General features: G+C 42.5%; 2 protein-coding genes across 3 annotated transcripts in view; one reads left to right on the top strand and one right to left on the bottom strand.

Moving 5' to 3' along the window:
• The first annotated feature begins 540 nt into the window (after positions 1-540).
• On the top strand, positions 541-3,463 carry cyp2r1 (cytochrome P450, family 2, subfamily R, polypeptide 1). The gene is made up of 5 exons (XM_070832029.1): positions 541-782; positions 1,278-1,419; positions 1,530-2,162; positions 2,339-2,668; positions 3,246-3,463. Exons 1-5 carry the CDS (start codon positions 546-548, stop codon positions 3,461-3,463), a joined length of 1,560 nt encoding a protein of 519 aa, XP_070688130.1. The 5' UTR covers positions 541-545.
• Positions 3,464-5,373: 1,910 nt separating this feature from the next.
• Positions 5,374-21,875, bottom strand: part of pde3b (phosphodiesterase 3B) — a 43,030-nt gene continuing 26,528 nt past the window's right edge. Inside the window, exons 2-16 of one of the 2 annotated variants that reach the window (XM_070828877.1) lie at positions 19,131-19,181; positions 18,151-18,399; positions 17,235-17,386; positions 15,802-15,902; positions 15,449-15,680; positions 15,256-15,335; positions 14,556-14,716; positions 13,237-13,371; positions 12,506-12,617; positions 12,159-12,272; positions 11,368-11,567; positions 9,490-9,693; positions 9,136-9,297; positions 8,491-8,749; positions 5,374-8,403 (exon numbers count right to left, since the gene is read on the bottom strand). In XM_070828877.1, coding sequence (XP_070684978.1) covers positions 8,177-8,403; positions 8,491-8,749; positions 9,136-9,297; positions 9,490-9,693; positions 11,368-11,567; positions 12,159-12,272; positions 12,506-12,617; positions 13,237-13,371; positions 14,556-14,716; positions 15,256-15,335; positions 15,449-15,680; positions 15,802-15,902; positions 17,235-17,386; positions 18,151-18,399; positions 19,131-19,181 — 2,439 coding nt within the window. In that variant the 3' untranslated portion in view covers positions 5,374-8,176. Of the gene's footprint in view, positions 8,404-8,490; positions 8,750-9,135; positions 9,298-9,489; positions 9,694-11,367; positions 11,568-12,158; positions 12,273-12,505; positions 12,618-13,236; positions 13,372-14,555; positions 14,720-15,255; positions 15,336-15,448; positions 15,681-15,801; positions 15,903-17,234; positions 17,387-18,150; positions 18,400-19,130; positions 19,182-21,875 lie in introns of both variants that reach the window. The other variant, XM_070828869.1, reaches the window with a different exon arrangement.

Consider the following 21,875-nt stretch of genomic DNA (forward strand, 5'->3'; position numbering starts at 1 on the left):
AAACAAAGGGGGTGGCTCATGTTCATCCATCAGTTCAATCCACCCCAGCCTCCCCTAGTGTAACATGATATATATTCAAATCACACTTACATAATTGTGTGATATAAGTTACCGTGTTGCGCACGTGTCATTGGTGCATCAAAGCCAAAGTTTGCACGTGTTTGAGCCAAAGAGAGAAAAAAAAAAAAAATCAACACCTTTAAATGCCTCAAACTCTTTCACAACTTAACAAATAATGAGCTAGATGCGCTGCAGTGTGGGTTTTATGATGTGCTGCCTCCTCTGTAGCTTCATTAAAACATCCACACACACACACACACACACACAAAAAAAAGTTCAACCTAAAAAGCACCAAAAATGATCCGGATTATTGATCAAGGGCTGAACAAAGTTCACCAGAAGCTGACTCTGACTTTCCGGCCAATCTTAGCCTTAGAGGCGGGGGATAGAAAATGTGCAAGATGATCCATCTGTGCTTCAGTTACTCTGAGGAGAAACCGGAGTCAGCAGAAGTGGCCAAGCAGGGAAAAGAGACTTCTGAAAAGATGGTTGCAATCAAGTCGCCGTCTCTGGTGCCGGTGTCGTGCGCGCAGGCTCTGCTCGGTGTGGGCTGCTTGGCCGTCGTCCTCCTCGCCTTCCTGCTGGTTCGCCAGCTCGTCAAGCAGAGAAGACCTCCGGGCTTTCCTCCTGGTCCATCTCCCATCCCTCTGATAGGGAACATTATGTCTCTGGCCACCGAGCCGCACGTCTTCCTCAAGAAGCAGAGTGAAGTTCACGGACAGGTAATGACTCGGAGCGCATTTTATGACCGCAGTGCTTTTCTGACTGAGCGCCCTGCAGAGTGAGCGTTCATGCACATGCACACTGAGAAAGGAGCAAAAAAAAAAGAGAGACTCACTTTCATGTAGCATTTGCATGGAGGAGAGTAAAAATCAGGGGCTCCCATAAATCCACAAAAAAAAAAAAAAAAAAAAAAAAGGCGCCTTATCAGGAATAAAGTTTTTAAAAGTTGAACATAATGTATATGCAGAGCTGGATATCTCCTTAGATGGAGAGGCAGCCTAACAAAGGCTGTCTGTTTCATTCAGTAACAGCCCTGCTGATTACCCAGGAGCTCATCCTCAGTCTTCTGGCTCGGAGTAGACGCGCGCAAACTGTTGCAACACGCCTGAAATTGTGATACAGATCTCACACTACTTGAGAACGTCTTTCATTTGCATAAAAAACAAGCGCGAAAGGAGAAATGGAGCGCCCACGTTCTAATGTGTTCCTCTCAGATTTTCAGCATCGACCTGGGAGGCATCTTGACCGTGGTGCTGAATGGATACGACTGTGTCAGGGAGTGCCTTTACCACCAGAGCGAGGTGTTTGCTGACCGTCCATCCCTGCCTTTGTTCAAGAAAATGACCAAAATGGGCGGTAAGATTATAAGATCGCATTTCCCGCGCAGCAGCTTTATCCGAATGAAATCACAGTTGAAAAAGAGGGATTAACGTGGTCTGTTTTGCTTTTTCCTCCACCATCCGAAGGCCTCCTCAATTGTAAATATGGCAGAGGCTGGATTGAGCACCGCAAGTTAGCTTGCAACTCTTTCCGGTACTTCGGCAGTGGCCAGAGACTGTTTGAGAGGAAGATCTCAGAGGAGTGCATGTTCTTCGTCGACGCCATCGACGAACACAAGGGAAAGCCCTTCAACCCCAAGCACCTGGTGACCAACGCCGTGTCCAACATCACCAACCTGATCATTTTCGGACAGCGCTTCACGTACGACGACCGCAACTTCCAGCACATGATTGAGATTTTCAGCGAGAACGTGGAGCTAGCAGTGAGCGGCTGGGCCCTCCTCTACAATGCCTTCCCTTGGATTGAGTACGTGCCCTTCGGGAAACACCAGAAGCTGTTCCGCAACGCTGCCGAGGTGTATGACTTCTTGCTGCAGGTCATACAGGGGTTTTCACAGGGCAGGGTGCCACATGTGCCTCGCCACTATGTCGATGCCTATTTGGATGAGCTGGAGCAGAGCGCGGGAGACCCCAGTTCCTCTTATTCGTATGAGAACCTCATCTACTCAGTGGGCGAGCTCATTATTGCTGGCACAGAGACCACGACTAACACCCTGCGCTGGGCCATGCTCTACATGGCCCTCTACCCCAACATTCAAGGTCAGTTTTCGTTGAAGCATCAGCCCAAAATGAGAATATTTTACCTCTAATGAGAATGACAGACGATGCTGCACATCTGTTTCTGGAGTTTAGCTCTAAATTTAGTAGTTATGTCTTGTTAACGCATGAATAAATGCCTGATGGTGTCGGTTTGGTTTTTTTTTTTTACTCCAAAGAGAGGGTGCACAGGGAGATCGACAGCGTGCTGGCCAGCGGGAGAGCACCCACTTTGGAGGACAAACAGAAGATGCCCTACGTGGAGGCTGTTCTCCACGAGGTCCTTCGCTTCTGCAACATCGTCCCACTGGGTATTTTCCGCGCCACCTCCCAGGATGCAAAAGTCAACGGATACACGATTCCCAAGGGCACCATGGTCATCACAAACCTCTACTCAGTGCACTTTGACGAGAAGTACTGGAACGATCCAGGGGTTTTCTCACCGCAGAGGTTTCTGGACAACAATGGCAACTTTGTGAGGCGTGAGGGCTTCCTGCCGTTCTCTTTGGGTTCGTTTTTTTATGAAGTTTCTCTTAGTTTCCAACACACCTGATCCAAATTATTGTGGCTGTCATCATTAACTGGATAGTCACCAGTTAGTGGATGTTTCATTTTCCCACAAAATTGTTTCATAAATCACATTAAGAATCTAGAGAGGCTCTTAGATCAGTGACGCTGGAAGGTTATTGTAGTATGATGTACTCAGTGTTGACCCCAGAATCAGATCCCAGACTCACTTATATAATCACTTACATAAACTAAAAAAAGAAAAACCCACCTTTGCATTATAAGAAAGAATTGAAATTGTAATAAAAGGCTCTTATGTTGAGAATAGAGCAGTATCATTTTCTATTTTCTCTAAATCAATTCTTTGGCCATATTGATTATAGCATCCATAAAAAAAAGCTTAGCAAAATAAATGTGTTCGTTACTGCTATGGCCTACATTTATGACTTTAATTATGCAATATCTCATGAGAAGTCTCTCTAAGTCTCATAAAGTCTTTCTAAGAACTTGAATAAATTAGCCATATGCTGTGCCTGTGTGTGTCCGAGAGTCTAAATCAAAGAATCTTCTCTTTTCTAGGGAGACGTCAGTGCCTGGGCGAACAGCTGGCCAGGATGGAGATGTTCCTCTTTTTCACCACTTTGTTGCAGAGGTTTCATCTCCAGTTCCCTCCAGGAACCGTTCCCACCGTCACTCCCAAACTGGGCATGACCTTACAGCCCAAACCTTACTCCATCTGTGCCGTCCGCAGGCAGCAGAAAAGCCCCTGCTCTGGTGACACTCCTCATCACATGTAATCAAGCAGGTATTTATTACAGCTCATTCAACCCGTCGAAGCCAGAATTCTACAGATACATAAACTGTATCACTCTGGAGTGTGGTGTCCAATCCCTGTGCATTAGTTGTTGTTTTTTTTCTCTCCAAAGGACTTTCAGTGACAAAGAAGCTCTCCAACATATGGACACGTGATCCTGTCTATTCATTTACTGTGGAATTCTTTTACTGAGCAATATGCATGTTTGCACAATACTTTTAAGCGGCAAGGGAGATGACAAGACTCGGTGCTGAAAGGACATCCTGGGAACACAATTGTGCTATTGATTTAGTTCTCTGTTACTCGGAGTTGCTCTGAGCCCCAGACAGTGAAATGTCTATGAACCTTGGTGCAGCGGCAGTGGGTTAGGTAAATGTCAATGATTGATACTAAGTACACCTATGACGGTTCATAGCCCTGCCTTCTCAGGAAAGCTTCAGGTCAGACGAGCGTCGCCACTGATTTATACGTGTGGGACGAAATGGGACTAACAGACTTTCCAAGAAAGTTCTGAACACTGTGTTTTAGAGTTGGAAATGGGCCAAGGTTTACGTCATGTGCACTGACTCTGACCCCTTCTCCAGGGATAGCTCTCTACGGAAAATCTTTCTCTTGGAAGGCAAATGCAACCCTGGTGGATTTCTAGAAACTGACTTTGCAACATCAGTTTCTGCTAAATGGTGCTTATCAGTACTAACAAAGTACTGCGTTTATGTTTGAGGTTAACATTTGTTTGTCCTTTTTTTTTTTTTTGCAAATACTGGTGATATAACTTTTTTTGTATGTATTCATAAAGTCTTTCTTAAGATATTGGAAACTTGCAATGTCGTCTTTTAGCTGCTTGCTAAAACCTAAAACTGTGAAACGTACTAAGATCTCATATTTATCATGTGTATTATTAGCATGTTATCCATAGATTAAGACTCCAGATCATCTGATTCATTACTTGCGTGATCATTTCAGGAGGACACAACCTATTCTCTCTGTGTCCCAAGTCATAGGACAAGCCAACATAATGATGAATTACCATAATATGGAAACTGTGTTCACGAAGGTGAAAAGCAGCTATAAGCCACCCAGGTTCTGTGTACCTCTGCTCTCAACAGAGAAATGCACTGATAGTTCAATACATTAAATGCAATATACACTGGTAAGTGGTACAGTGAGCAGACAGGACTTTCTGTTCCTTTTAGCAAACACAGCACAACTCTGAAGATACTGAATTTGGACTTTTTTGACTGAACTTTGGATTCTTGACCACTTGGGGGCAGAGCAACAAGCTGTAAACACACTGAATCACCTTGGTACGACCAAACAGACAGTGGCTCCTTCACAAATGAGCAGACACAAAAAAAAAACGAAAAACATTAGCATCAATTTAGAGTCAAGTTCATTATTCGCTTCCCTTTTTTTCCCTCTGCTTTCCTGTCCACCCATTCCTGAGGGAATTATTTTGAGCCATGGCTGCTAAATGCGCCACCAGATAGTCACCAACTTTGCCCAGCCGCCGTTCGGTGTTGGGCACAAGAACTATTTCACTAAAATCAGGGTCTTGCTTTAGCCAAAAAAAACCGACGCTAACGAGTTTGTTATGAGAGAACCAAAGCGGTAGAGTTGCAGGCCATGAAGCCAAAACAATGAGCTGCAAGAGGCTACATTGTGTGCTAGCTTTGTTAACGTAAAGCCATTCATAGTAGCAGCTTTGAAGGCCTATTTGCACCCACAGCTGAAAAACCTGTGTGCATGTACAATAAGTGCTGTCTGTTTTGTTTGGGGTAATATTGACAAAAAAAAAAGAAAGCTGTGTTATGTATAGTATTTTGTGAACACACACACACAAACAAACACACACACACTAATAAAAATCAATAAGGACTTCTGATACTTTAGGGATGGTGTTTTATGACAGCTATAAATAACAACAAAAATCAGTTGCCCCCACAATGTAGATTAAGGGTGAATGGTTACATTAGACAAACGTACGTATATTGATGCTACATAAGGGTAACAACCATTCATAGATGTATTTATGGCACAATCATCAGAGGACACTGTGGTTTGAAAGACTGCACAGTGAGAAGCCAACAAACTTTTACAACTTAATGAGCCAGAATATGTCGGGTCAGGAGCTACCAAGGCTTTATGATCCAGCTTGGGTCCATGTGAAAAAACTGATGACAGCGTTGTCAGAATGTATATGGCTCTGACCTGAGTCCGACTCTGACTCTTGCCACCGTCACTGCCACTTTGAGCCTGGTGGAATATTTGACTCGAGGTGGTTCTCTTGCGCGAACAGTACTGGAGCCCAGAGAAATGTTGCCGATCAGCATATCACAGCCCACAAACTACTGTATGTAGGTAAAGTTTGGCACTAGTTGGGTCGACTGAGACAACGGTGATAGAGAGAGAGATAATGAAGGATACAAGAGTGGTTATGATACAGAACAGGGAGAGGCTGAAAACCAAGTGGAAAAATCAAAATCAAAACACCAAACCCCACAGTTCCACACCTGTAAATAGAAGTAGATAAAAACTCTGGAAACACAATGGTAATTACACGATCTCAATGTACAATATGTCAGCTGCGTGTAGAAAACAGATGCATTCATTTGATTAATTAAAAAATATATATTTATATGCACATACTCTTTTGTACAGCGGCTAAACACTTGTTTGGTATTAAAATGTGCACACCTGTATCTATTTTTTTGTCTTTAAATATTACTATCTTGATTTGCACTGCTTACTTAACATTTTCTCCAGAGATTTTAAATCGATAAGGTGATAAAGGAGCTAGGCAAACAATTCTGCCTTCCCTTTCATAAAACATCTTATTCTAGTGGAATGCCAAGAGTTCTTAGAGACAAAAATAGAGAACTAGTAGTTTTTTTTTAAACCTGCCTCGAGGCACGTCATAATGTGTGTGTGTACATATATATATATACACATACATACATATATATACATACATATATATATATATATATATATATGTACACACACACACACACACAAAACCAAAGTGAAATAAAACCCTGGATCCCTTCTTTACACACTGGCCGAGTTATGGGTTTGGCAAAAACAAAAAAAAATGGAAGGAGACTTAGGTGAGCTTTGCTGACTGAAACACAGATGAATAGACACTGAATTTAAAAAAAAAAAAATTTACCTAATATACTGTACTGTTATCGAACTGCAAAATTGTACAATGTGTTGTGTTGCTGCAGGAGAAACATTTGCAGTCTGTTGACAATCAAGATGAGCTTTTCTCCAGTGAGGTTGTGAAAAGGTTATGCAGACAGTGTATGAATGGCCAAGAGACAGCACATACTCTAAGCTCCTCTGTCACAGAGGATTTCAATTGCTTGAATTTGTTTGTAGTCAAGTTGTTCATTGAGAGATTACAAACTACTTCAGTCACCCAGATTTTAATTTTCTTAGTTTTTAAAGTGTATTTCATATTAATGACATAAATTCTTGCAAAATAATTATTCAACTTCGAGTGAATCCTGAGTAACCTTTAAAAAAATACTTAGACTCAAAAAGGAAAATGAAGAATCCATTCACTGAAACAGCACTCCTGATCTGAATGCAACATGTTAAAAACACCAGAGGACAGGTCACTGATTAGAAACCATTACTGAAAAGGACACACATACATACACACAAATTACATACTAAAATAATTAAAAATGTGCTCTCTTTCTCCCTACTCATTCTCTCTATCACATTCCCGCCACACATATTCACACACTCAAACAAAATGAAGCAAGGAGACTTTAAGAATCGAAAAAAAAAAAAAAAAAAAAAGACGGGTGGTACACATGAGTAAAAGCATCAAAAATGATGCAGATATAATGCTATAATCAGTCAACATTTCAATAATGTCTCTGTGACTGAGTCTGATACAGTGTTTCGTGTCACCAGCAAGGAGAGAGAACTACACAAGCCTAGGCTCTGGGCCAATATGGACTCAGTAAAGGTTCAGACAGGCACATTTGATATATATATGTATATATATATAAGTCAAAAATATACCTGACATTGAGGCTGAAACAGTCTCAGTCTCTTGTCTTTCCATTGTTTGAACTGTTCACTTTGGTAAAGGGTATCAATCACTTCATGGTGTCACTTGCTTCATTGTTTTTCCTCTACCTTTCATTTTTTAAATAGACAGGACTTTTTTTTTTTTTTTTTGTACCTAAGGGAGGTGTAAGCGCTTTTGCATTCAAGGCAGCATCACAGCCGGGTCACCATGGAGGGCAAGTTAATGCCGGACCCCGTCCACACTCTTCTTCTGCACCTTCTTCCTTAGTTCTGGTGCTTTATTTTCTGGGTGCACTCGAGTCTCCATGGGGTGAAAGTGCATAGGAGTTGGGCTCCCACCGTTGCAGCAAGGATCCGCTCACAGTAGTAAGGCCTTTTTGTTTCTCCAAAAACAATGTGACTGCTTAAGCATCTGAGTGTCTGCACAGTGAATCTTTCAATGTGTGTGTGTGTGTTTGTGTGTTTGTGTGTGTGTGTGTGTGTGAGAGAGAGAGAGGGAGCAAAGTGTGTTTTATGTGCATTTGTCAACTGTGTGTTTGTCATGTCTGTTTGTGTTTATGTTGGTGAAAGGCAGGTGGTCGAGGGACTCATGTCCGTATACTGCCTCTCCTCTTTTTCGCGCATCTCTGTTCTTTCCTTCGTCCTCGTGCTACTGACGCTCCTCGCCCTCCTCCTCCTCCTGGATGACCTGGATGTCGTCTGACGGGGAGGTGGGCAGGCTGGCCGGCAGGCTGGGGAGCAGGCCGTCGGGCGGCTGCTGTTTCCCGAGCTCTTTGCTCTTCTCCTCCTCCTCGATGGTCTTCTTCCACACCTTGTGGTTCTCCGTCAGGTGCTGCATGATGCTGCAGTACAACCTGCGGCGTCTCTTCCTCCTTTCTGCGAGCGAAGAGAACACAAAGACACGTTTCAGAACATCTAGATCGGCTAAATGCAGTCTGCACCGACGAGCCGCTGGCGACTTACTTGGTGCCAGCTCGTCCTCCAGCTCGTCATCCTCCTCCTCATCTTCATCCGTGTCCGTATCAACCTGCCCCTCCTCGTCGTCTTCATCTGATCCCTCTTCGTTAATCCAGTAGCCAGGAAGGAGGCCAGCGGCATCGTAGGAGTTACACAGTGGTCCTACGATATGAGTGATGAAGGACTCCTGTAGCTTTGCCAGCTGTGGGGAGGAGCGGTCCATGAAAGGGCTGATGGGTAATCCCAATTTCGCCTCCTCGTCTCCCTGCAGATTAAAGCCAAAGGTTAAAAACGTCTCATGGACACAAACTCAACACAATCACAGAGGAGCTCTTACACTTGCTAACTGATATCGGTTTTTGTTTTACTTTGTCTGTTTGTGCCCTTCGGAAAGCCAAATTGTCCATGCAGGACAATAAAACTGACCTGAGCTGAAAGACCTTTAAATGTGCACATCTGAGGGATTAACAGATGTCAGAGTCCCTTGTACTTTTCATATCTCTTTTTTGTCTCCTTGTTATTGCATGTGTAACCTCTGTGTTTAGCTTTGGATGAGGATGTGCGAAGGGTTAGCGAATGCAACATAAAGACAGAACGGAATGGTCTGAGTTAACTGAATACACTCTTGCAGCATTAGCATGTCGTCTGTACCTGCTCATAAAACTCATTGACGATGCCCTCGGTCCACTTGAGGTGCAGGTCACGGACTTTGGCCGGCCCGTTGATGTCTGCCAGCTTGATACACACTTGACACACCAGCAGTCTGTCATTTTCATTGGTCCAATCGATCCCTGGACTGTTCACATCATTCACCTGTTAACAAACAAACATGGATGCCTTATTACAAATGGTCTACTGAGTTTATCTTGCATCCATTGTGTTGAGTACTGCTCAACAAAATTTGAACGTACCATCCTCCTACTGTGCCAATCAATATTTTGCCAGAAATTAAGGGATCAATAAATAGATAATGATCTATTCTGATCATATAACTTCATCTCAGACCTTAGCATTGAACTCAGCCAGGAAGTCAAAGTGCTTCTTGAGGTCTGTGGCCAGTATAGCCTCGATGACAAGGAAGCGAAAACGCTTGAACTCCACGTGATCCAGATTGATCAGGAAGTTGAACTCTGGCCGGGACAGGTAGAGGCTCCAGGCAGACGCGGCGTGGTGGTTCTCCAGCACCGACCTGTCATTGTACAGCACTGCCTGCATGGCAGGGGAGGGAAAAGCCAAGTGGTGAGAGAGGGGAAAGATGGCCAGCTAAGAAGATTCCTCAAATATCATCTAAAATGTCAGTAATAAACTTGCTTACATAATACGTCGGCATATGCGTTACACAATTCGTAATGGATTCAAAAATAGCAAGCACTCAGTAAATGAGATAAAAAGGACATGAGGGGTATTTCATTACGAAAGTAGAAATGGAGCAAGTTCAAGAAGGGAGACGCGGGTTAAAAGCAGCTACATAGAAATTAGATGCCACGAAAGGCTCGAAAGATCCTTTTCGCAGACATGGTCGTTGTCAACATCATTAGCAATCAATAGGTTCAGGGTTTCCCTCTCCCAGACGGTGTGGGTGCTATCACTGGACATGTTGTGAAAATACAATATTTAACCTGGGGCACAGAGTTGACCTTTTCACCCCTCATTTACATGAGTGTCCACAATGACAGAGCATGGGAATAAAAGACCATGTGGTGTGGAGGTAGTCTTATATATGATCTCCTTTTGTTTGTAGGGAGAATTTAACTCTGTGTTCATTGTTTCTTGTGTATTTGTTTCAATCAAGCATCCTAAAAGACAGCCTGTTTTTTTTTTTTAATATTATGTATAGTTTGGCTTTGTATTATGAAGCATGTAAGGAGAAGTCGTGTAAGGAAAATGTAGACTGAGGAGTTAAAGATTAACAGTAAAAATGGAGATATAGAGTTTCTGTAGGACACTAAGAATACATGCGGCAAAAGTGATACGGATGCATGTAAAAACCAAACATAAATATGTAAATAGGATACACAGGCAGCCGGTTACTTGAGGCTACCCATGTAACGTGAGAGCGTGTGGGTTCATCGCTGATCACTATTTGTGTTGAGTGGCAGTTTTTCTGAGGCCGCAAGGGAATCAGAGAAAAAGCAGCCATGCAGCATCCACCAGGAGCTACTGAGACAGACTCTGTCACTGTGGCACAGAGGCAGCCATGTCATTTTACGTTTGTACACAGCTCTTGTCTCGGGGGCAAGACATCAGTGGTGGCATTTGCCCTGGGTCTGTTGGTCTTGACAGAATAAAAATCCTTTTAGAAGGCAAACAATGGATCTCGACACCCATGTAGTGGTTAACTTAGGAAAATACAGCCAATGGGATGAATGCTGATTTTGCAGCAAATACAGCATCCAAAAAAAACGATGAATTCATCGTCATCCATAGAATATTGTTTAGTTTTGTGTAAAGCTCGACAACCTCAATAACAGGGCATGTACACGTGTGTGTAATGTACAGATATAAGAGAAAAGTTCCGGTGCTCTGCTGCTCACATGGTTTACACATCGAATGCATAAATACCAAAGCAGTTCAGTTTAGTATCAATCAACATCCAACACAGTGTGTGAGACATCGAGTTGATGGTTGCCCGCGTGTACACAAAGAGCAAACAGTGCGAGATTGTCTTGGGGGGAGGTTAATCTCACTCCTTAAGTTAGTTATGTACACACACTATCTTTCAACGCTGTTTTTAACAGGGGTGGTGAAATGTCGTTTTGCATAAACCCATATTTTGAACTCCTGATCCTTTGTTTCTGTAAACACGAGTGTCCCGGTGAGCTAAAATACACTTATCGATTCAATGTACAACACTTTGAAATACCAATAAATGCTGGTGGTTACCTGAGGTGCATTAGTGGCTACTAGAAAGGCATTTGTGCGACCGGGATGGTCATAGTCGTGCATTGCAGCTGCTACATAAAGGGCCATGAGCTCCAGGGCAGGTATGTTCCAGGCCAGGCAGCCATAGCTGTCATCCGAAATCGTGGAGCTTTTGGAGGAGGCGTAGGATACCCTGCCTGGAGAAATCCCACTATCTGAGTCTGGAACATGACAACAAACAAGGTAGATGTCAATGAATGTTACAGTGATGAAACATGAGGTGTAGACCAACACTGTTGCTTTCCACAAACTATTTCATTCTTATTTATTAGCTGTTGTTATCAATTTTTCACAATTTCTCTCTTCATCGCTGCCATTTTCTCATTCCCTGCTCTCCTTTCTTCCCTCCCTCTCTCCTCTTATCGAATGACAGCTGTTCTGGCAGCCTCAGCGAGGGACGTCAGCGGATTAGCCTCAGGTAATTTCAGATGGGGCTACAATATCATCAGCAAAGATGAGCCAGGGACTCTCCGCATTTTAAACAAAACCATCTGGGTTCTGTAGAGTAAAGGTCACGTCCCACAAAAAAACCTTGAAAAAAATCAGTTAGAATTACTCTCTTTCTGACATCACATGCAAAAATGCGAGTAGAGACTGAATGATTAAAAACCCCTACGACTGCTCAAAATGTGTGACCCTGGCTGGCATCTGCGCTACACATCAGAGATTAAATGAAGCAATCATGCATTTGGCCTAAAATGATTGTAGTGAGGCCGTGAGTCCAGATTATAGCCCATGTCGCCTGTGTTTACCTGTGTCACTTCCTGTCACATGCTCACTGTGGATCTGTTGGAACCCGGGGATTGGTCGAGTGGTCAGGTACCAGACAGCATGGAGCACATCAGTAGCATGGACCCGGTTGTGATCTGTGTGTGTGTGTGTAACCAGAACAGTTTAAATTAGTCACCAGCATGCACATCAGCAATAATTTACAATATTAGATCATTTATGGATAACTAAAATCTTAGCTTGGCCACACAATAGCTACTAAATAGCTACTTAATTGATCCAATAATACATATGAATATCTAATGATAACACATAAAAAAAAACAAGAAAGTCTTTGACGTTCTTTGACACTAGACAGTGTAATACTCACAGGGAATGTCCCTGTAGCCACTTTCCAGAGCACAGAAGTATGTCATGAACTCCCTCACTGGGATCTTGAAAATTTCAAACAGACATGTATCCTGGAAAAGGGTGTATGTAACCTGGGGAAACACAAGACAGCTTAACTGAAACACCAATCAGAACACAAGATAACCGCCAACATCACTGACGTTAAAATGGCCACTACATTTTAATAACCGGGAGCTCATTGTCTGCTAGAAAAAGTAATTTTTAAATTGTACAACGATGTCTGCCAAAAGACAGACATCGTTGCACAAATCTGTAGCACTTATAATGTAAGTGTTGCCTATTTACAATGCAGCATGTTTGCAATGCTCTGTATCTTATCTTGAACAGTCTCGGTCTTAGAAGAAGCTATACTGCCACTGATGAACTGATGTGATTGGCCCTTACTAAGGTCCACAGCAACTCTACCTGTTTTTCCTGTTCAAACCTTTTTCAGATTGCACTAAGCTGTTTCACTTGTAACTGTGGTTATCGCAAATCTTACATGAAGCTATTTTAAAAATAGAGCCTTTAAATTCTTTACATGACCAGACATGTTAAATTTAAACTAAAAGTCAAAAGGTCCTGCTGGCGGACCCCAAAGGCTAAGATGCTCATTATATCTCGCTCATTGAACTGTTGGACAGGCTGACGAATCTAAAGATATACTGCTACAGCTACAGGGGATGGTTGGTTGTTGGTTGTTGTACTAACATAGCTGAGTATCCTTCCAGTCTTCCCTCCTGTTCTGTCCACCAGGTCAAAGATCTGGAAGTTCCAGGTGTTCATCCTCTCCATGACAGTCTCATGGTCCTCCAGCATAGGATCTAGTTTGAACTCCTGCTCACCCTGGAGACAATTGAGAAATGGACACGTTGCGGAGGTTAGCACAGATATCATTTCCACTAATGCATGATGTTCGGACCGTGCAAAAACATTCATTATATAGAACACTGAAATAGTCTGGCACACCAATCAAACAACATCTATAAGATAGAATACAAATTAAGCATCTAATGAAGTATTTGGCACAGCTAGAAAGTTCACCCACCTTCACTAAACCCTAAAATAAGGCAGCAGAATTGAATTCTAAACCTGAGATCTTTCGCATGAAGACACAACCTCATGATAAACTTTGCGAGTACCTTAATTATTCCTCTTCACAGTGCGGAAAGAGTGCATTTAATCTACGGACACCACTTGTTTTTATTACAACACCCTTGTTGTAATTGTCTTTTTTTTTAGTAAAGTAGGGGTTTATTGTTATTATTATTTATCATGTATTGTTGTTGTTGTTGCCTGTATGTGTGAGCGCGAATGGTTGTCTGTCCCTATGTGTTGGCCCTGCGATTGGCCGGTGACAATCCCACAGGTGTAACACAGGTGTCAACATTTGCATTTGTATATAGACAATAGCAGAAATGTGCATAAAGTCGTTTTTAATGCATTTTATTGCATTGAATTAAACTACAAAATATTTGTCCTTTCCGTCTATTGAACCACTGCCCTCACCAACAGGGTGTATAAACAGCTACAATAAATAAGAATAAAATAAGTTCTGGTTTCTCCTGCACATCTGGGGATTTTATAACACACATATTGAGAATCTTTATTCCCTGTAATCTATAGCTTTAATCGGAATACAAAGAAAGACAATGCTTCACTTTTTCTAATGTTGGAGTCATTAATGGACCATCAAATTTCAAGTTGATAAGAGAGCATTCAGTTTTCTCTGCTGCTAATCGTAGTGGCAGCTCATTTTAGACCCTTGAGACAACACAAGGGTTAAATGATTGAGTAAAATGGTTGTGGATTCAATTGTTGAATCCACAACACATTCATGTGTTGATGGAAAAAAAAAAAACGGAATTATTTTATGTTCAATCATTGTAAGCAACTCTACCGAGCTAAATGTCTGAAATGCATCTAAGGCAGGTGGGCTTGACATGATGCCTTTTGGAAATCAAATATACAAATAACATGACAAATGGAATAATAAATGGAATAATAAGAAGCCGCCCGAGCAGGCACACCTCTGATTCCTGAGTCTGCTGGTCTGTGCTCGGGCTCTTGTCCTTCTCCTCCTCTCCCTGCCCCTGGTTCCCTGCATCATCTGGCCTCCCGTCCCCAGACACGTCCACCTCCACGCTCTCCTCCCTGATCAGAGTCTCCCCTGTGAAATCCAGGCCTTCACCTGCTGCATTCAGGGAACATAGTAAATGGGAAGCCATGAGTACGCGGATACACACACCTTTGCAGTCACAAAATTGAATTGTTTTTGTGAAAATTTGAATGGGCTTTTGATTAAATAATTACTACTGCATAGTAAAGATGATGTCTTTTACTTACTTTAAAACTTATTTTACTTATTTCAAAAAGGATTTGACTAACTCAGGTAATTTTTCTAAACTGAGCAGCTGGTTATCACAAGGTACAGCGGCTAATGCGGTTGGTTGATAGTGATTGTAGACAACCACAGGATAAAATGCTTATTTTGAATGTCTAGCTATTCAAAAAAAATTTACATTTATGAAGTTATAAGTTTATTCATACAAGCCAAATGTTCATTCTTTTGTATGTGCATCACCGTGCATTACTGTTGGAGTCCAGCAGAGGGCAGCATTACCACCCTAAACAGCTTACAGAGGTGTTTCTTTTTCAGCACTGGTCAGGATATTGTCTGCCACCACTCCACTACACTGTGTCACGTACATTAAACGTAACTGTATGTACCTGAGCGCCTGCGTTGGGCCTCACTGGTAAATGGTTGATGAGCTTCCCCTGCATCACCCTTGAGCATCTGACGACCACAGCTAGAACGGACAGACGTGACAATGACAGGCATGACCAATTATGACCGGTGCTTAGTTTATTGTCATCACCGCTACCATAAAAGACACAGTAAGATGAGTACTGCAGGTGTCACCTGGTGCAGAGGGGGAATGTGGAGCTACGGAAGGCCTGCTGGAAATCGGGCAAGCTAGGGGTATAGCCCATGGGCTTGTGCAGGTTCAGATTGACACTCGGCTTTGTCAGGAAGTCAGCCGTGTCGGGGAACTCCACAGGCGGTCGAGTGACAAGGGACGATGAAGAACCTGCACCTACTGCGAGAGGGCCGTGGCTTGGTGAGGTGACTGGGCTCAGGCTCGGAGAAGCGCCTACAGAGGACGAGGGGTGTACAGGAAAAGAGAAAGGCATGTGAATTTGTGTGATTCGGTCAAAACATGAGAAATTAATCCAAATGTGGTGTCTTTCTCAAGTTTTATGGTTAGGTCTGACCTGCTCTCCTGGGCCCTGCATGGTAGGTGAGGGTGACAGAGGAAGACCTCTGCTTGGGAATGGTGAGCAGGTTTGCGTTGGGCCCGTTAGGCAGACCTGAGCTGGAGAACAAAGCACAATATATTCAACATTGGCTGAATAAAAATGCTTTAAGCATATGTTTTGCCTCATCTTGTGCACAAAGCACTACAGTACAAGGCTACACTATCTTCTGTCACACCTCCAATAACAAAAAAGAACATGACGAGATGCTCAGCAGCCAACATAGCTAGTCCTCTACTGCCATCCTGTGGAGACATTTAGACACTACACCCCAAGTGATTTGAACACTGTAATGGATCTGTTTACAATAACTAAACATGTATTTTTTTAAAATCAGTGCATGTAACTTCCTTGATTTTTAAAATACGGATCTGTTTCTTAATTTTTGCTTCAACTTTTTACGTTAACGACTCCTGCTTTTGGTTTCAAGACGAAACCCAAAAACAGTCACATTTTGATGTCGGCAAAAACACAATGAAAGGAAGTGATGGAACACAATTTCTCGTTGTTTGTGGGTGATACTGCAACGTTCAGACTGCTATAAAACAAAAACTCAGGAGGCACAGCGAGTATTGTGATGTAAATCTGAATCAGTGTACATTTTACATATATTCACTGTGTTTCTCTGCTCTGTCCCATGAAACATGAGTTGTGGGTTACCCAGCTAACTTTGCCATTCCCAAAGTCTGCTTCAAACCACAACAAGCAGCTGTTTATGTTCACAGTTAAAATATGAAAATGACCTCTTCACGGTATGGACAAATGCTTAAGATAATAGAGTGACATCTTTATCATTTTAATGAAAATTTATTGTATCAAATCAAAACATTTTCCAGTATAGCCGATGTTCCACTCTGGCAATAAAAGTAACACTTAAACATAGGGGACAGGAGGTGACTTGATTAAAAACAACAATATTTACAGTTTTAACTGCTACATTTTGGCCTCTCTATTCAAAACCAGATGTGATCTACATTTCTCACCAAGTCCTCTCGATGAACACACATTACTCACAGGTGAGCTGGTTCCTTGTGGAGTGTACTATTTTGGTTACAGTTTTTATAATGAAGATGGTTTCTTGCTTATTTGGAGCTTACCAGTGCCCATTCATCACTTCTTTTTTAGGTGGGCCAAAAATAAAAAAAAAGAGAGGAAAAAAAATGGCCCTTGATTTGACTGCGCACTGGTGCTGCAGAGCCACCTGAAGAAGACCATAGCTAGGCTACAATGACTCAGGTCTTTATTCAGGTCTTGACAAGAACGGCCCTTAATTGGGTGCAAAATTGGGCAGAGTCAGGCTAAAGCATAGCCCGGATGATGCGTGCGTGCAGCTCTGCAGACAGCGTGTTTCTGGAAAATGATAAAGTGTACAGTCGTGTTTGTGTTGGTACCTGGTCAAGTTGAGGTCAGGGTGGGGTCTTTTGCCATTGTTGCGTTCCCAGCGTGCAGAGGCGGAGTCAAAAGGAGGGAGTGTGGAGCACGAGGAGGAGGTGGAACTCCGCCTGGGCTGAGGGGTGGGGAGGCTGTTTCTGCTGCTCAAACCCTGATGAGGAAAGGAAGTCTCCTCTATGTAAGTGTGTTTTATACACAAAACTGGACATGCTGGTCATGTTTCACAAACACCATCGTGCCAAAAAGCTGTGAGTGATCGTTACCTTGGGCCATATTCAGACTGACAATGGCACAGCATCAAAAAACAAAAACAAACAGCCTCATTCATTGAGTTCAATGATCCCAGCAGTTTAATCTGTCTCAACTTTTGTCACAATGCGATGCGACGTCATTTGGCCTATCAAATATGTGAATGACGTTATTCTGTTATCTACCTTGCAATCATCAAGATAGAAGATGAAATGGCTGTCATTACGATAACTTTCCACAGATGTAAAACCCTTTCTCATAGTACAAGGGACTGCTGTGCGGTGTTACGGTGCCTGAGGGGACCAAATAAATCAGATTTCACGAAAAACTTCCCTTCCCTAACTTCCCCTCTGAAGACAATACAGGGGTAGTTATCACTGTCAGTGACGATGGGCGTCTGGCCATTCCAAATTGGAAGAAAAGGGGAAAAACAGAAAAAGCTAGCTAATTGATTTATTCAATATTGTGCGATGCGTGACAGTGTGGGCAGGCAGCAATGCTGCATGGTTACAAGGATGGAGGGGCGCTGACGGAGCTTTAAGTGTCTGAGTTAGTTTAGATACTGGAGCTTCGTCAGTGCTGGGGACTTTTCTGACTGGAATGGCTCGTCACTCAACTCTTTCTGAATCCACACTAGTTTGGTGCATCGGTGATACTTGCACCCACCTTAATGGTTTTCCTGTCACCCCTCTCTACAGAGTCCTCCACCTCGTCGCAGGAGTAGAATCCTGGAAAAGGGGTGAAGGGGTTGACCCTGGGGCGGCACGAGCCTGAAAATGTCCCCATGAGGCTGGAGATGCTGCGCAGGGCTGAGGTGGTGTGCGGCGACAGAGACGAGTCCATCAGAAGGTCTGACACCAGGTTCCTGGCCTCGTTGATGACTGAAAGATCCACGCCGTTGCCGCTCACTGCACCCTGCCATATTTGCACATACATAACACAGATTGGGGGACAGGGCAACAAAGAAACACTGAGCTGGTTAAGATCCCTCACCTCTCTCTACACACTTGTGTGCTCCATCTTTATTTCTTTTAGGAATCCCATTTTCCCACAGCTGACTTTGCTGATGTTTACAATTTCTGACTTCCTCTCCCATCTCATCCCTCCTCTCTTCCTCTAGCCCTCTGCATGACAGGAACAGCAGCAACGACAACGGTGTATTGAGAGGAAAATACACCATATCTAGACCCATATGAGAAGTACAGTGCAATGCGAATATCTAAAGTGAAAACCCTTCATTTATAAGAGCAAAAATAAGTGTAATCCTTGCTTTATAAGGGCAGATTTCATGAGGGGAAAGAGTCCTGGCTGGCTTGGCTCCGTCTTATAGGAACAAATACTGATTTTTGGTCTGTGGGACCTAAATTCTTTGAAAGATTACACAAATAGTTCAAACAAGACAAAGAATGTCTGAGTCAGATAAAATGTGGCATGACGACGATTCCAAGGTCATCGTATGCCAGGTTTTACACAATGTGTATTTTGCTTAACCAAAAATATCAGGAAAAGAACTGAATGTCCTGAGGGTGACTTATAGACAGCTTCTACTAGTGGACTGCAGAGACCACGCTATCTGAAAAAGACCTGCATTATCTGTGTGTTACCTGAGTGAACCTTGCACAAAAGCTGCAAATGCGAGCACTGACCTGATACTGTGGTTTGTACCAGTGTTTCAGATCCCAGTCCCACAAGATCATCTGAAAAACACAAGAGAGGCATGTAAACTGTCAGTCAAATGTCAAAACCGTGCATGTGTTTGTGCATGACAGAGAATATGAAATGTATTTACAAAGGAAGAGCACAGGCTTTGACCTATGCTCCACTTTCAGCACACTGCCTTATGACTTTTCGGTAAGGGCACTGGCAGGTCAGCAACAGAGCTTCTGCTAGTCTATTCTGCCTGTTATCTAAAAACACAGTGTAGTAACAGTTTACATTAAGGATTTCCTGCACCACATGTTGCACTTTATACTACAGGTATGCTAATGCACACAGCCTTAGCGACAGCAGACTGAGGCCTTTCACTAAAAGGAAAAGAAGAAAAGCAAACCACTAAAACCGCCATGGTGCGTCTACAATGGAGCTATGAGATCTTATCAAGCTCCAACTACGTCAATCGGCAGCATTTCCACGCTATCTGTTGGTGACCAAACAGGAGCTCTCACACGTTACAGCAGTGTACAGTTAAAGTTGCTGCAGGTTGTGTAACACTAAATTGCTGGACCTGAAATAACCTGCCGGTAATCTGCTAGCTCAAGTATAAATACAACACTTTCTCAGAAATTAATTAGTTAAGATAGCAGTTCACTCGGTTTGTTACACAGTTCAATTATACTTTTGCACTGATTTTCTTACTATATGCATTAAATTTTTTTCTGCCATGCACACTCAGGTTAAAGCACTGAAATCCATTACTTTTGACAGCATAACAATTAAAAACATACATCTATTCTATTATTTGTGATGAACCTGAGTCTAATGTGACAACTCATGCAGCAACAAAAGGACAGCGATTTTAGGTCCACCTTCATGTTTAGATGGGGAGAAATATAGCAGTTTGCCTTGGAAAACCCAGGCAGTATACATTTATTTTAAAAAGCTGCCGTACAGTCTCGCCCCGCACCACAAGGGGGAGAGAAGCAGAGGATTAAGCATTCATTTGAGAAGCCCCTCCACCAAACACCATCAATCTCCATCTAACATGTAAACACACACCTTTATATAACCTTTGTAACATCTCAGCCAGTCGTCATATTGTCGAGAATAATCATGTCACATCGTAAATGTGAAAAGATTAGGCACTGGATTAATCATTCTGACATACTCAGCAATGACACTAGAATATCATTTATTTGGTCAAACAAATTCACTTTATTTTAGCGAATTGCTTTGAATTTGATGTTAAAAGATAGATTTTAAAATGCTCCCTTGCAGTCTAAGGCCAGGTTTTTAATGTAAAAGAAAAGCACACCTTATGGCAACACAAGACCCACAGCTTTCTGTAATATTATCTTTTTTTTTAATATATAAATGATAAATGTATCATTTATGTTTATGCATGTTATACATACAGTACATCAAAGCTATAAGTAAGGTTGTTAAACAGATCAGTGGCTCCATCCCATCTCCTCTAATCAGTAACTGTTTTATTGATCAAAATGGGATGTTGGGTGTTTGTCATCAGCATCTGTACAATGCTGCCAAACATTTAATATGGCAAATAAGCCCTGCCATGGCAACCCGACATAGAGGCCAGCAAACAATGCTCCATACACCATGGCAACGGGATGGCGGGAGACGGCCGGAGGACAGAGTTGTTGGCCTTCTGCTTGTTTACAGAGAGACAGAGGAGGGCTGAAACAGAGAGGAGGACGGGTAAAAGCTGACGGAGAGGATGCCATTAAGGAGGGGATGGAGAATAAAAGACAGGGAACTACAGATGGAGATAAAAAAAAAATGTACACTAAACATACAATGCATGCTAGGGCTTCATTTAACTTACCCAAAGGATCATGTTTTGTTGACAGTTCCATTTTCTACTGACCCTCTCATTTGCACAAGCAGCACAGACCCAGTGACACACTCGAAAGTCTTCAGTGTGTCACACAATATAGCGTAGTATGCGTTCAATCTGTCTACACCTCACCATTACAGTAAACTCTTTACCTCCGCATAATCTGTGCGCAATGCACAAAAACACAGATGTCCTCTCCGACTCTCACACGGCTCAGAAATGGGAAAAGCTGGCTACCATCACCGCCGTTAAAACATGTACCGAGCAACAACTTAGTTACTGTGAGGGCCTTGTGCAAGCGATGAGATTACAATCTTTCGATGAACAGGGAGACATTTTCTTTGGTGATGTTATGAAAACACGACATGAGGGCGGACACACAGACAGAGACACACGACTCAGCTGCTGACACATAGGCACCTGTAGACATGCAGACACACACATGCATGCAGACAAGACATGCAAAACACATCACACACACGTTATTTCTTACCGCGAAGACATTTAAGTGCGCTTGTGAAAGGGACTTTTTTTTTCCTCGATACAGGCAAATAGGTACAAGCACTGAATATTTCCATCTAACACTACTTCACACTATTACTCAGCTACATTTAAAAGAGGGCATATTATCATTTTTACCCTACTAAAAGTATCTGATAGCTTTTACATATGAATCATGTGACCTTTATTATAACATTTAACTACCCAACTATATATAAAAGTATATAAAACATAACTACCATTAAAATGGTGCTTCCATGTTAATCTGAAATGATAATCTAATATCATTCTACAAGAACAATTAATGATTCTTCAGAACATAATAATAGGAAGAATTAATTCTTCCTATTTTTACTCGAGTCAAACTTTGAATGCG

Source organism: Pempheris klunzingeri, chromosome 1 (assembly GCF_042242105.1).
Source record: "Pempheris klunzingeri isolate RE-2024b chromosome 1, fPemKlu1.hap1, whole genome shotgun sequence".
Taxonomy (NCBI): Eukaryota; Metazoa; Chordata; class Actinopteri; order Acropomatiformes; family Pempheridae; genus Pempheris; species Pempheris klunzingeri.